The 15,816-nt window shown below is 37.8% G+C and overlaps 1 protein-coding gene across 2 annotated transcripts in view; it reads left to right on the top strand.

Annotated features, from left to right (window-relative positions):
* Birc6 (baculoviral IAP repeat containing 6) overlaps positions 1-15,816 on the top strand; it is a 174,407-nt gene that overhangs the window by 28,532 nt on the left and 130,059 nt on the right. For both annotated transcript variants that reach the window (XM_021186109.2, XM_021186110.2), the window contains exons 5-8: positions 2,800-2,911; positions 3,614-3,696; positions 6,300-6,683; positions 11,252-11,310. In XM_021186109.2, coding sequence (XP_021041768.1) covers positions 2,800-2,911; positions 3,614-3,696; positions 6,300-6,683; positions 11,252-11,310 — 638 coding nt within the window. The remainder of the gene's footprint in view (positions 1-2,799; positions 2,912-3,613; positions 3,697-6,299; positions 6,684-11,251; positions 11,311-15,816) is intronic.

Here is a 15,816-nt window from a genome sequence, read left to right on the forward strand (position 1 = left end):
CAGCGTTTCTCTGTGTACCTCTGGCTGTCCTGGAACTTACTCTGTAGACCAGGCTGGCCTCGAACTCAGAAATCCACCTGCCTCTGCCTCCCAAGTGAGTGCTGGGATTAAAAGCATGCGCCACCATGCCTGGCTATTTGAGGAAATTTTAAGCCATTTATTGGTTGGGTGTGTAGTATTTCACCATTAATGAAATGTATTGACCTTTGCCATGAATTCTGACAAATACTGTGTAGAACTGTGAGGGTAAGTAAAGCGCACACTGTTACCCTTGGAATGGTGGGATGTGATCAGATAGATACATTGTAACTATCTGGGACGGTCTCAAGATAAAGGGGGGGGGTTCATTGAAGGGAGTATGGAGGAGTAGGTGTGATTAAAATACATTGTATTCACAGTGAATACAATGAAGGTCTCAAATAGGTATGAAGTTCTCAAAGCAAAAGAAGTGCTCCCCGCCTTAGGTCATTGGAGTAGTTGCCTTAAAATTTTTATGCTGTTTGCCCTACATTGAAATAGTACTTTGAAAATCAAACCACTACCATCAGTTCTTTTCAGATTTATTGAGTACCTGTTTTATGTAAATCTAAAGCTTATAATGTTTCATGTCTGACATTTTCATCGGATGAGTCACTGTCTTTGCATTTTCTTGAACTACATTTATAAATAGTGTATGGTGAAGCTAGCAAGTGCAATTCTGAATGAATGAACTTGTAACTTAAGTATGGCTCTTATATTCATAGTATGTAGCAGTTTATCCTCCACATTATTCATTTTCCTTATTTGTATTAAGTGATTTATTACAGACACAATTCCTATTAATTATATTAGCAAGTGGTGAGGGTTTTTGTTTGCTAGAGCAATGCTGTTCTCTGTGTCTTTTGGTCAGATTAACAGAGTAGGCCACATGAAATCTGAGTATCAGGTGCTAAGTGTTAACGGCTATCATGAAAATACTCTTGGAACCTGTTTGGAAGGGATCAGAGAAAAAGAAGTGTGTGATAAGAGCAGGTGCTGTCTGAGTACCTCAGACCTTGAGATCTTAACGACTCTGCAGAGCTCTTTTGCAGTTACAGTGCTGTCTCTGAAGATGCTACTGCACACTGTGATAAGTGTTGCATTTTAGGGAATGAGATCATGAGATAGGATTTTGTTTTGTTTAGTTACTTTTGAAAAGAAGCAACTTGGGGAAGAAAGGGCTTATTTTAGCTTATAATTTGAGGCTACAGCTCACAGGGGACAGGAACCAGAGAATAGTGAATGCTTGTATGCAACTTAGTTTCCCCTTCTCATTCATGTTTGAATCTCAGGGACAGGCTAGTGGCTCCCAAATTAAGGGTTTATTTATTTATTTATTTTTTAATCCCCTCTTCAGTCACATTTCTCTAGCAGGTGTGCCTGAGGGATATGTTGTCTAGGTGATTCTAACTCTAGTCACATGTTCCTTCTGTGTGCTAAAATATCCTCACACACTAATTTGATGTAGTTTCCAAGTTATTTCATTAGTAAATGAATCTACAGAAACATGGGTGGACATAGTGAGTTGAGGCTAGCCTGTCCTATAGGAGACATTGTCTCACCCTCCCTCCTGGCAAAGACATATCCTAAACATGGAACCTTTCTAGCCCTCAAAATTTATATTTTCCAAAAAGGGGAATGTCTATTACTGTATTTCAAAGGGTCTGTGTCCTGGGCTAACAGAATTGCTACCAGGTATACATAGCATTGCTGGGGATTGGATCCAAGCGCTTCATGCAGGCCAAGCAGCTGCATCAAGTTCTGATACTGTTGTGCTCCTCCCTTCCCACGCGCGCTCTCAGCAGTCACCCAGAGCAGTGGGGTGGACTAGTACAGTACTGTTGAATGGATTAGTTTTGGACAGCTATATAGAAATGTATTTTTCTGGTCTGTTTTGTCGTGATTTTTCTCTGTTACTTTGCTTTCAGTTACTGTGTATAGAGCTATAAAAGCAAGAGGAAACTTTGCTCAATAGTGTGCTCTTATCTGAAGGCTTTTGGACTTTAGTTTGTTATTGTCCTTAACAAATTCACTGATGCCCTGAGTTATAGTTTGACATAGCTTTGAAGTAAAGCATTTTACTATGAGCGTGTGAAGATTTTATTTTATTTTCCAGGTAGTCTCATAAGGCTGTCTTTCAGCTCATGATATTTTTGCCTCAGGCTCCTGAGTGCTGTGGTTATAGGCTGCAAAACACTTTTCAGAATTTACTAGAGTTTCTGGCCTTAGTGGTATACACCTTTAATCCCAGCAGGGAGAATGAGGCTGTGAGTTTTAAGCCAGCCACATAGTGAGTTCCAGGTCAGTCAGGGCTGCACAGTTGAGACACTGTCTCGATATAACCTAAGCTGAAGTAAAGTAAACCAAACTAAAGGTTGTTAGAGCCACAGCTCCCCTAGAGAGAGAACACCCTCCCTTCCCTCGCCCCCGCTTTCTAGTTAATAAAACAACCAGGAAAAAAAAAAAAGAAAGAAAAGAAATAAAAATGAAGGACTGCCTAAATGTTTGGACAGTAAATCGGAGACAGACGCCCACTTAGCCCGCTTGTGGCCAAAGGAAAGGGTGCAGGGCTCTACGTCAAGTCAGCCTCTTCATTTCCTGCTCTCTGATTATTAGTTAATTGAATCTACCTGTGGAATTAATTTGATTTCTATAGTCACAAGTCAGATTTTCTGTTAATTTACAGTTGGGGAATTTAAACCTACTAAAACAATTATTTTTAGTTGAAAATAAAAATCTCAATATAATCATCCCCATGTTTTACTGTCTCTTTCCTATTAGGGCATTGATGTACAGTGAAGCTAACAGAAGGGAGACTTTCACTTCATGGCCTCATGTTGGCTATAGGTGGGCACAGCCAGATCCCATGGCTCAAGCTGGATTTTATCACCAGGTAAAAAATATCATTAATAGATTTTTTTTTTCTGCAACCTAGCTATGTACTTTATTATGCTGTTAGTCCTATACTGGGTTATTTGATACTTAATCTTTCAGATTAAGACATTTGCTCTTTTTGCTATCAAATTGATGTGTTCCTTAAGTGTCATTTTGGGAAATGTCTTTGGCTATGTGCTATTTTCACATATCTAACTCGTATAATCTGGTAGTTGATTCTTGAGTAGCAGTCATTCTGCAAAGGCAGAAAGTGGCGATGCACCTGAAACACTAGCACTTGGACGTGAGGGGGGTCCATGAGGTGCAGCCCAGCCAGAAACATGCAGTGAGACACTGCATCTATTTATTCATGTGTTTGTTTGGTTATAGATTTTCTATTCAGGCTCTCACTATGTTGCTCTAGTTTGCCTGAAAATTTATTGAACACTTACTTTGATATGAATGGAGTAATACTGTACATTTTTCCCCCTTGGAAAATTGTACTTGGAATTGGGAACTTTTTGAAAAGACAATTAATGGTTGAATTTTCTTTTTCTCTTTCCTGCCCTTATCTCTCTCCTCTAGGTACCCACCATCTTTCTTTTCTTCCACCTTTCTTTTTTTCTTCTTTTCTTTTTCTCCCTTTTTCTTCCCTCCTTTCTCCTCTATTTTAACATAATTTATTTGTTAAAATAAATATCTCCTCTATTTATTTTTGCAGCCTGCTTCATCTGGAGATGATAGAGCCATGTGTTTTACTTGTAGTGTATGCCTCGTTTGTTGGGAACCTACGGATGAACCTTGGTGAGTCTTGAGTTTCCTAGGTGTAATTGGCTAAAAGTTAGTATCATAGTACTTCTAAATTTTGCTTTTTTGATTTTGATGTAATCTTTTCTTTTTTTCCTATGTGTTATTTTGGCTGTATTTTGCTATTTAAGAAAAATGAGGTAGTTCTTTCTATATTCCGTCACAGTACTCCAAAATCTGCATAGGGAAAATGCTAAGATAGAAGTAGGCTCTTAGCAGTCCAGAGGCCATGTTACACCAACCATAGCACTACTGTAGCAGTGTAGTTCTGGGCCATTGAGGAAAGCTAACAGAGAATTCATGCATGGAAGTATTTATAGTACACAGTTTTAATTTTAAGTAACCTTTTACAGGGCATCTTGAGCCTGTGAATTATACTGTACAATATTTTATTACTAACACTAAATATGCAATAGTACCCAAGATCTACTATGAAGCCTTAATTTAGAAGAAAAAAAGTGTAGCAAGGGTGCTTGTCCAGTAAGCAGTAGAAACAGTTTTTAATTTTCAGAGATGTCGCATAGTTTGTACTAAAATGGATTGAAGTTTCATGTTTATTAGTTGACAACCAAACCAAAAAAATCATTATTTAATCTAATGACCCACACCTTTAATCCCAGCCCGTAGGATACAGAGGCAGGTGGATCTCTGTGTGTTCAAGTTCAGCCTGGTTAACAAAGTCTAGTACAGCTAATATACCTATAGTTTGTTACATAGAGAAACCCTGTCTCAAAAAACAAGCAAGCAAGCAAACAAAGTGGGTATTCTCTATCTTCTGTCAGTTCTGTATTTACCTCTCTACTCTTAGGAGCTAATTCTTTTTGTATGCTTGGCTTTATGACAAGATTGGCCATCACAGTGAAAAACTGGAAAGATTTTAAATGTCCACCAAGAGTACAGTGGCTTCTGGGAGGCAGAGGCAGGTGGATCTTTTGTGAGTTTGATGCCATTCAAAGCTACATAATGATGCTGTGTTTTTCTTTGTAAAAAATTGCTATGGCCAATATAGTTTGACAAATTCATGAGGATTAGTAGAGAATTAGAAGAACTTTTTATATACTTGTAAATTTATTCATTTATTTTATGTATATGAGCACACTGTTGCTGTTTTCAGGCACACCAGAAGAGGGCATTGGATCCCATTACAGATGGCTCTGAGCCACCATGTGTGTGCTGGAAATTGAACTTTGGACTCTGGAAGAGCAGTCAGTGCTCTTAACTGCTGAGCCTTCTCTCCAGCCCCAAGTTTATCTTTTTTAGTGATTATTGTCAGTAACATTCTGTATGTTCTTGTTTTACAAAAACTGTTACAGAGTGGCTCAGTGCTACTGGTGATTTAAAATTCTTTGAAGTAATTAACAAAATAATAGTAAAATAATAAATTTTTCCCATAAACTACTAAAAGTATTTTAGAGCTGTACTAGTTAAGATCCTAAGACTCTTATTTGAAATCTGCTAAGAGATTATTGGGGTTGGCTATAAATGAAGTTGGCTTTTAATTTTATTTTACACAGACACATGTAGCTTCAAATATCTAATTAAAAAGTTAAAACTCAGTTAAGAGAAGGTAGAAAGGGGAAATGCGCTAGAACTTGGCTGGGAGACAATGTAGCTCAAGTACTGTGCTTTACAGTTTGCCCAGGACGTCATAACAGTAAGCTGCAGGTGTGGTGTGAAAAACAAGCGTCTGTTCTGAGAAATAGCATGCTTTATGAGTAAAATTCTCTTGCTCTCTATGCTGTGAGTAAGGAAACAAAGATTATGTCTTTGGTAGCAGGATCCTGTTCTAAAGTATCACTTTGAAATTATATGCCGGGTGTGGTGGTGCACGCCTTTAATCCCAGCAGAGGCAGTCGGATTTCTGAGTTTGAGGCTGGCCTGCTCTACAAAGTGAGTTCCAGGACAGCCAGGGCTATACAGAGAACCCTGTCTCGAAAAACCAAAAAAAAAAAAAAAAATTTTTTGGAGGGGGGGGGGAGAGAAAGGCTGGCAAGATAGATCAGTGGTTAAGAGCGCCGACTGCGCTTCCAAAAGGTCCTGAGTTCAAATCCCAGCAACCACACGGTGGCTCACAACCATCCATAATGAATGAAATCTGATGCCCTCTTCTGGTGTGTCTGAAGACAGCTACAGTGTACTTACATATAGTAAATAAATTAAAAAAAATAAAAGAAATGGTATGAAGGAAAATAAACAAGGAAACAAACAACAGAAAACCAAATGGAAATATTAGGAAATTGGGCATTTTTATCATGATTTGCATTGTAGTGCTGATTCCACACTGTATTCAGTTAAAATGAGTACAGCTGCTAGCAATAAATGCCCATAATATGGACAGTGTGAGCACCGTGGGTACTTTAAAGAGATTGAGTAAGCAGGTAAAGCTAAGCTTAGTTAAGGGTTGGAAATACAGCTGAATAGTGAAGTACTTGTTCTATGTGCTCAAAGCCTGGATTCTAGTACTTACCTGCCTCTGCCACACTCCACATCCCAGTATATAAAAATGGAAGAGTAAGACTTTACATGTATCTACAAAGCAGGCAATCTTCTAGTTTCTGCTTTGTTCTTCATTAAACTTCCCCTTTTCACTCTGTCCGAAGGTCCGAACATGAGAGACACTCTCCCAACTGCCCCTTTGTGAAGGGCGAGCACACCCAGAATGTGCCCTTGTCAGTCACCCTGGCAACGAGTCCTGCACAGCTTCCTTCTGCAGATGGAGCTGATAGAATAGCTTGCTTTGGGTCTGGGAGCTGTCCTCAGTTTCTAGCTGCTGCAACCAAACGTGGGAAGATCTGCATATGGGATGTCTCCAAACTCATGAAGGTGCACTTGAAGTTTGAAATTAATGCCTATGACCCAGCAATTGTGCAACAGCTGATCCTATCAGGAGACCCAAGTTCAGGGGTTGATTCAAGGAGACCCACTTTGGCATGGCTGGAAGACTCTTCTAGTTGCTCAGACATACCGAAACTGGAAGGAGACAGGTACGTGTATTTTTTTTTTAAATGTAGTATTTATAGTGGTACATGTTTTCATATTCTAAATTTCATTTTCTTAACTCAATGAGAACAAAAAAGTGGTTCAAGTTAGAGAATAGAAAATAGATGTTGAGCTGAAATCCTGAAGGTTATATGAAATTCAGAAGTTTTCATTCAGATTACCACAGACTAGTTGGATCTGATAGTTGGAACATAAAGTAAGTATTTGGTCTCAAAAGACCAAGAAATAAAACACACAAAAGGAAATGCCACTGTGTATTAAATACACCTTTTCTCCACATGATATTTTCCTTTGTTATATAGCTAAGACAAACAGGAGTTGGTAGAAATATTGACAAGTGTCTAAGAATAAATATATGATAATGAAACGTGTAAACGTGCCCAGTGCCAAACGGGTAGCAAACAGTAGTAGTCCCAGTTATATAGAACAGGCTAAAATACATTTGTCAAATTATCTGTTACGTAGGTACTCTTGTCAATCCATTTCTATGCAATAAATGTCAAACTATATAATTCTTGAAAAAGTAAATTCCAGTCTTTAGAAAGCCATTGCCATATTAAACCCTAACATTTAGGCATTGTAGCTCACAGAGTGCATGTGTAGCATTCGTGAGGTCCTTAGTTCTGTCTTTAGTATCTAAACAAAGGCGTAACAAAAATAAAACAAGAAAAGGAAGTTGAAACGTTAATATTAAAGCAGTGGATTAAATTTGTAATTTTACCTTTTACCTCCTAGTTCCACAGAATAGTTGTTCAGAAATGAGCCTGCTTTCTCTTAGTTCTGAAAGTGAGTGGCCCTGAGTAGCAAATAACTGTAGCTGAGGCAGTAGCAAACTAGTAGGATTGAGGAGACATGGCTGGTGGTTTTTGTTTTGTTTAGACACCTGCATTGGCTTGAGATGTGGATATCTCTACTCCTCAGAACTGCAGGATGCAGCTTGCATAGAGCTTGAGACCCTTAGCTGCTTTGGTAGATTCTTGACTCTTGTGGCTTTATCTGATCTATAGGAGATGGGAGTACAGAGTCCAGGAAACCCTCTGGTTTCCAAAGAATCTCCACTTTTGACTTTAAATTGGGCCAGTTTCACATGGCTCAGTTTTAGTCACATAAACAGAAATAATAGCCCCTGAGCGTGTGATGAATGATAGCAGCTATCCCTGTGCAGACTCTACTGGGGATAATGTGAAATGAAGCATATTTAACTGTGACTTGGTTGAGAGTATCTGCCTTTTACCTGCTGGATGTTCAAAGTTACTGATGCCATGGTTGCTATACTCCAGTCATGTCTCCCCCAGCACCCCCGGGTGTCCTTTTGAGACAAGATTTTGATATGCAGCCCTGACTTGTCTGGAGCTTATTACATAGATCAGCCTGCCCTCAAATCCACAGCAATTCTCCTGCTTCTTTCCCAGGCGTGCTGGGATTACAGGTGTGCTACTAGGCTCAGTGACATGCATTTTTATTTAAGTGATACAAAATTTTGTTAAATAAAAATTAAGACATTTAATTGATAATTCAAAACATATAAATTGGGAAGTTTGTATACTTTGTCATGGTACTAACTTGTGGAAATTGACTGACAGATAAAGGAATTGTACCTGAGATCTGGTACAGACTAAATGAAAACTTGATGGCTATTTTCTGTTATTGTACATCTGCCTGAAAGTTTGAGTGGCAAGCAGTTTAGCTCTTTTTGTCTCAGTTTATTAGCACATTTGCTGATAACACTAGAACTAAGAATGCTTGATTTTTTTTTTTTATGATTTTATTAAAGGATTTAGTGGGTAATTATGGAAGATAATGAAATTGGCCTGTCATTTTAAACATTGATTTTAATTAGAATTTTGTTTTAAAATTTAAATTTGTAGATTAAAAGTTGCATAAAAATAGGCTTCTAGGATTGCCACATTCCTCTTTGGGGAAGTGTATCACATGTATACATGTATACACACATACACACACACATACACACACACACACACAACACACACACACACACAAACACAGTTTATTATACTCTTGTGTTGTTTCCAGCAGAAATTTATTACAGCATTATATAGTTAGTGACCAATTGGCTGAGGTAGTACACAGAAGTGAACCACATGGTAATAAGAAGGGCAAAGCGGGACTCCAGGTTGAGGATGTACTCGCTTGTAGAGTGCTTGACCAGCAGGGGCAAAGGGGATCCTGGGTTTAAGTCCCAGACTCCTTCTCCTGCCAAAAAGGTGGGAAGGGCCTGAGGGGCAGAGGAACAGGCAGCATTACGGGGAACACATGCACCTAGCACGCGGAGGGTAAAGCAGGACAGTGTGCTGATGCCCTCTTTTACAGCAGAAGAAAACCCAGAGCAAAATACAGCCTTGGTGCTCTGTCCCTGACTCTTGACTTCTGCTTCCTCTTCCCTTCCAGAGGCAATGGGGGTCCTGTGCATTACTAGTAAATAGAAATACTTCTGACTTTGTGTGACACAAGATGCAATATGTTTAATCTTCACATATCAAATGTGGGTTCCATTAACTTTAGGAACAACAATTTGAGATTAAACGTTGGGTTTAAAGTTATTACAGTATAACTTGTTTAGGAATTACTTTTGACTCATTTTTACAAAGCATTGACACAATTCTTAATGTCCTCAATGAGAACATGATAGCATACTTAATTTCCTCTAGATGCTATACTTGTTATATATATTTCTTTTTTGAGACAGGCTCTTGAGTATCTATCCTAGATTGACTTTGAACTCTTGATCTTACCTCTGACCTCAAGTGCTGAGATAAGACATTTACTACACTGCTTGGCTTTGTGCATTTTGCTGAGTTGGCAAAGATGTTCTGAATTTCATTTTTGAGGACACTATGGCATTGATAAAATTAATGATATTATATTAGCTTTAAAACAAAGGTAGTATTATCTAAACTTGTAACTTACCGTAATTTATTTTGTATGATTTGTAACTTGCCTATAATTTATCTTGTATGATTGTTACTTTTCTTTTTTCTTTTCTTTTTTTTTTTGATTGTTACTTTTTAAAATATTTTTTTGTCACCTAAAAGCTGAATAGTATGTGCGTAAATATGTTTATTGTAGAAAAGTTGGCAAAGATAGGAATGTGAATGAGAGAGAACATAGGGAACCTCTTGCAGCGGTTATTTGGCTAAACTGGCGCTTTCCTGTACCGCTCCGAAGCTCTCTGGGTTTACAAATGAAAGATAGACAGACAGACAGACAGACATGCACACGCATGTGCAACAGTTAATTTTAGTATGCCTTGACCTGGCTAGCATACATTTCCCTCCAGTACCCTGGCTCCAACACCTTCTAAATCTATGTTTCATCTTATCTTTGCTGCCCTGTCACCTTCTGGGCAGCCCCTCCCATAGGACTATTGCCCTTACCACCTACATTTTGGATGAATTTTCTTCTGTAGTTATAAATCTGATCCGGCTCCCCCTTCCCTCTGCCCTCCCTCAGACATGGCAGACAACTGTTACATCTGCAAGAACGAGGAAAGGGTGATGCAAAGATGCCACCTGGCAGTTTCTTGGCCACCCGAATGAAGGGCAAAGGACAGATCATTGTCTTTCCTCCTGTCTTCTGAACTGTGACTCACTGAATGAATACCCATAAACACAATCAGAGTGAATGTTGGTGTGAATACCTTTATAATACATTATACACACACATAATGTTCATAACACACATAATGTTCATAACACTGTTTTTTTGGTTTTAGAGTAATGGTCTTGAATTTGTTGATGATAGCTGTTAGTATTTTACTACAACAAGTTCAAGTTTGATTTGACTAGCTGACATTCTCTTTTGTGTTTGCTATAAATTATCTCTAATTTCCTATATCTATAAATACTAGAATTTTAGAGGTTTCCTTCCACAAAAACTTTCATGTAAACATTCATTTACTGCTTTATAATTGTTTAGCAGTTATATATCAAATTGATTTATATCACATTTTTTTAGCAGTTTGTATATTGCTATTGTTTTAGCTATGTAATAGTGCTTTAAACACTGCATTTCTGCACTGGAGTTGTAGCTCGGTTTTGTTTGATTTTTAAATATTTTTAACATTTATTTATTTAGGTGTGTTAAGTATTTTGTCTGCAAGTGTGTATGTGTACCATGTCCGTGTCTGGTGCTGATGGAGGTTTCAGAAGACGGATTCAGAGCCCTCCGAATTGAACCATCATATATATCGGTGCTGGGAACTGAACCTGGCTTCTCTTTAAGAGCAACAACTGTTCTTAACCAGTGAGCCATCTCTCCAGCCCTGAGCTCAGTGCTAACAGTGCTTGAATAGAACATACAGTGTGATCCCCAGCCCTGCCCCCTCTAAAGTATAGGAGATAAGCCACCCCAGCTGTGCTGTGTCTTTTTTGCTTTCTTATGTGATGTGTGTTCTTTTTTTCCCTGCTGGGGATTAAACCCAAGATCTGACACATGCAGGTTCCTGCATTGTAGCTGATGCATATCCCTGGACTGTAAGGCTCACTTGTTTTCTTTTCTTTTGAATTGAAATTGTTGTTACTTTGTCTTTAAGTGATGATTTGCTGGAGGATTCAGACAGTGAAGAGCATTCCAGATCGGATTCTGTGACAGGTATGCAAAAAAACCTTAGAGAATATATTTTATATCTCTTTATATTTATACTGTTCAAAGTAAATCTTCATACCAATTAGTTGATAATTTCTTGGTGAAACTGGAAGTCTTTACTGATACACACCATTTCAGTGTCCTATGTCTGTCAGATCTTGGAATTCAGTATTAGAACATTGTGTTTCATAATTAAAATTTAAATGACAGTCATTTCATTTACAGGGAATAAAGTATTCCCTGTCACATATTCCAGAGAATAGAAATTGTGCTTATTTTATTTGCATGCTATGCTCTTTAAATCAGAATAATATTTAAATAAAAGTTCTTTATACTCAAAGCAGTTGAAACTGTAAACTCATAGGCATTGTGACATCAAGTAGATATTGCCTTGTTTACTCATGAAATGCTAAGGTAAAAGCAGCATGGCTGTCAGGTAGCCAGGCTCTCTCTCCTGGAGCTTGCTTTTCTGTTAGTGAGCTCTACATTCTTCTTGCCTTGATATACACTCAATGTTGGATTAGAGGCATATGTCAGCATCTGGCTCACATGAGTTAAATATTTTTCAGTGTCATTCATAGGATAGGTTAGTGCATCTCTAATGGCCTTATTGCATAATTTTTCTTTATGGGTCCATGCATGTGTTTGATAATGCTCATATGTGCATATGCTGGAGGTTGATGTGTTAAAGGTCTGTTATTTCTCTACCTTAGTATGAAAACCCTTCCTTACTTTTGAGACAGGGTTTTTATACAGGGTTTTTTACCTTAGTATTTCATGAGCAAACAAGGCAAGATCTCCCTGATGCCACATGCTGATGATTTTACAGTTTTAACTTCTTTGAGTATAAAGAACCTGTATAAAACAAGTAGCTCTTACTAAATCTCTTACTAAATTGGGAGCTTGTTTATTTGACATGGTTAGCTGGTCAAGTCAAATAGCTGCAGGGTTCCACCGGTCTATGTATCCCTCAGTGCTGGAGTCACTAATAGATGCCATGCTTGGCCTTTCTATGGGTGCTGGGGATCTGACCTTAAAGCCTCAGGATTGTGTAGCAAGCCTTATATCCAGCTTATGGTTAGTTGAGCCATCTGCCTCTGCCCTATCATGTTAGAGTATACATCCCAATCTGCTTATTATTATTGTCTAGTTATATTTTGTAAAATAATGGTATTTAGCATGCATTAAAGAATTGTTCACAGTACCTGGGAAATGCTCATTGTTTATAAAGTGATGGTTATTGCAACTAGAATACCATATCATGAACATGTCAAGGATATGAAACATACTTTATGTCTTTAGAAGAAGTGTGAGTTTGTGTAGTGTAGCAGTTAAAAACTCGTTATTATAAAATAGCAAATGTTTTCTAAATTCTGATTTGTGATGAATTATTTTTAATGCTGCTAAGGAGAAGGCTGTACTGATTTTTGTTTAACACTCAGTTTTAAAGTTCTTAGCTCTGGAAAAAACAAAAAGACATGAAAATGCCCTGAGAGATACAGAGATTTATAATTTTAGAAAAGAAAAAGAACTGATTCCATTTAGAAAGTTCAGACCAGGCGGCCAGGGTGGTTCAGTAGGTAGTTGATGCTTACTGCCAATGCTGATGCCCTAAGTTCGTCTCTGAGACCTCTGTTGGTGAAAAGAGCCAGCAGACTCCACAAGTACTTCCACACATGCTCCATGGTCTGTGGACACACACAAACACAGTGCACACCGTTTAGCCTTTTCCTCCTTTGCTGTCCTTTTACAAACATAGAATTGGCATGCTGTTACATTTTCTTAATCGTGCATAGAGAAATAGGGTGGGTACTGGAGACTTTCTGGAACCTTGAACTTTTTTACAGGAAAGACTCCTGGTTTTTGTTAGGTTATTTAACTGTGTGGACTTTAGTTTTTTTTCTTATGAGTGTTTATAGTAAGTGTTTTCAATGCCCTCTCATCTTTTTTTAAGTTTTTTTGGTTTTAACCTAATTGTCTGCCACAATTGTATTCTTTTCTTTTGGTCTAAAAACCTTGTCTGTATTTTGGAGATTAACAGTACTTACATTTTGGGGGAGTGCTGGCAACCCCATAGTCTGCCGTGATGGCTGTCGTCAGAAGGATTGCTATAAGATTGGGCCTAGTCTGGACTATACAGCAAGACGCTGTCTCACTTTCCAAAATAATACTTGCATTTGGTCTATATTCTTTACTTTTCTTTTATCATTGTGTTTTTCATCTGTGCTTGTTTGATTTTCTACACTGCCTTAGGATGTACTTCAGTTTCTAATATGCAGACATTTATTATATATTATTTTCTTTTGAGACAGCATCTCATTATGTAGCTCTGGCTAGTTTGGAATTTGTATAGATCATACTAGCCTTGAACTCACAGAGTTTTGTGCTTCTGTCCCCTGAGTTTTGGGATTAAAGGTATGTAGTGTTATCCAGGGCCTTAATTTTTGTTGGTACATGTGATACATTTTTAAAGAAGTATTGTCTTTGAATAGAATTAAAAGATCATAGCAGTAAGGAGTAAAATCCTTTCACTTTAAAAATTTAAATATCCCTTAATATCCCTTAATATATCCCTTTATTTATATTTAGTATATGTATGTACATAAGTGTGAGTTCACGTGTGTTGGAGGCACCTCCAGTGTTTGTGTGCATGTGTGTGTTTATGTGCATGTGTTTCTTTCTCTTTGGCAGAATCTTTCATTGACTTAGAGTTAATTAGTCCTAGACCAAACTGTTTGGCCAGTGAGCCCCAGGGACCTGCTCGTCTTGGCCTCCCTAGTGCTGGTTACAAATATGCTTGCTTGCCTGACCTGTTGTGCATAGGTTCTGGGGACTACATTGAGGTCCCTCATGCTTTCCTTTCAATGCATGCATTTTACTGACTATGCCATCCTCTTAGCCCTAGTTAATTTCTGCATTTGATGGTTTTTAAGTAGGCTGTTTGCTCATAGGAAAATACTTTTGTTTAAGACTAATTTCAAAAATATAGGTTCTAACTTATACTTTTATACCAGTAACCTTTTGGAGGATTATGGAGTAAACATCTAAACCTGATAGTAATGAGAGATGTAGTCTCATCCTGAATTGTCTTACAACTTTTAGATGCCATTTTAGAACTCCTCTAAGTGATTTATATGCATTTGAATGACGTAGTTAAATTGTAGGCAGTATTAACCTCAGAAGTAAGAGTGCACAATAAGAGACATCTGTTTTTGGTTGAAGATTATAAGTTTTGAAAGTTCTTACTTGATTTCAAAGAGAAAAGTTTGTTCCTGAATCATATATCTGAGTCAAGGAAACATGACTTCTCATGAAGGCTGAAAACAGGGCTGACTGGAGAATCGAGAACAGACTGAACGTTGATGGCTTTAGAAGACAGCCAAGACAAAATCAGGACGTGTGGCTGTTAGAAACTGGCTTTGATGCTACTTAAAGCCAGGGACAGAAGGCTTTTCCAGAGTGGTTGAAAGTATTGCATTACACACAGATTGCCTGAAAGTTAATTCTGTGGTCTAGTGTATGTCTAGCAGAGACTTTGAATGAAGGGTCAGACTGTGGCAGAGTGGTGATCTGACCTGCAGAAAGTCCTGTGTTCCTTCCAGAGCACCGTAAACATACACTGAAGAGGAGGAACAGCGTTAGAGATGTCAGAGTCTCATACTGGATTATCCGGTGTCCCAGATGTGCATTCAGTGGGTATAAGAGGAAGTAGAATAATAGAGCTACTTGCTATGTTTTTCTTTGTTTATTTATTTTTCTAGTTGCTTGCGTCTTTTGAGCAGGGTCTCACTGTATCTCAGCACTCACTGTAGTGCAGACCGGCCTCATACTCAGAGTAACCCTCCCCACTCAGTCTTTCCTGTTGGGGTTGCAGCAGTGAGCCACCTAGCATAGTTGATCGTTTCTTTTTAAATAGCTTCATTGTGCATACTATTTACTTTAAATATTGTCCTAATTTTATGCGCTTTGTGTATTTATTCTGAGTTAATATATACATAGATTAAAACTATTCTATTTGGATAATTTTTTGCCATAACTTAAAAAGTTAGTTTTTTAAATTTAGTACATCCAATAGGTAAGCATTTCAAGGAAATAGATTTTAATTAATTAAACTTACGCAAATACTTTCCTTTTTTTTCCAATCTGGGAAAGTATGTGTAGATAGTGCCACTTAGTGAGATGGCTATTTGTTATTATAACCACAGAGTTCAGAGGAATGGACCGCTCACTCTTCAGCTTCAGGTAGATAATATTTCAGTTGTAGAGGTTAGTAATATGTAAAGTTAAAATAATCCCAGATTATCTTAAAATTCTGGGTAACCCTGTAAGTTTTATCTTTTCTTTATTTTTACCTATCATTAGAATGTTTTTTTTTTTTCTCCCCCACTGTTTTTACTGACTGATTCATATTGTTGGGAAAGTTAAAAAATAATCAAAATTGGTTGAGAGAATTTTCAGTTCAGTGTTTGAGTGGAGAATTGGTTGCTGTCTCTGGTGGGGTTTTGTCTCTAT

This window comes from Mus caroli, chromosome 17 (assembly GCF_900094665.2).
Source record: "Mus caroli chromosome 17, CAROLI_EIJ_v1.1, whole genome shotgun sequence".
Lineage (NCBI taxonomy): Eukaryota > Metazoa > Chordata > Mammalia > Rodentia > Muridae > Mus > Mus caroli.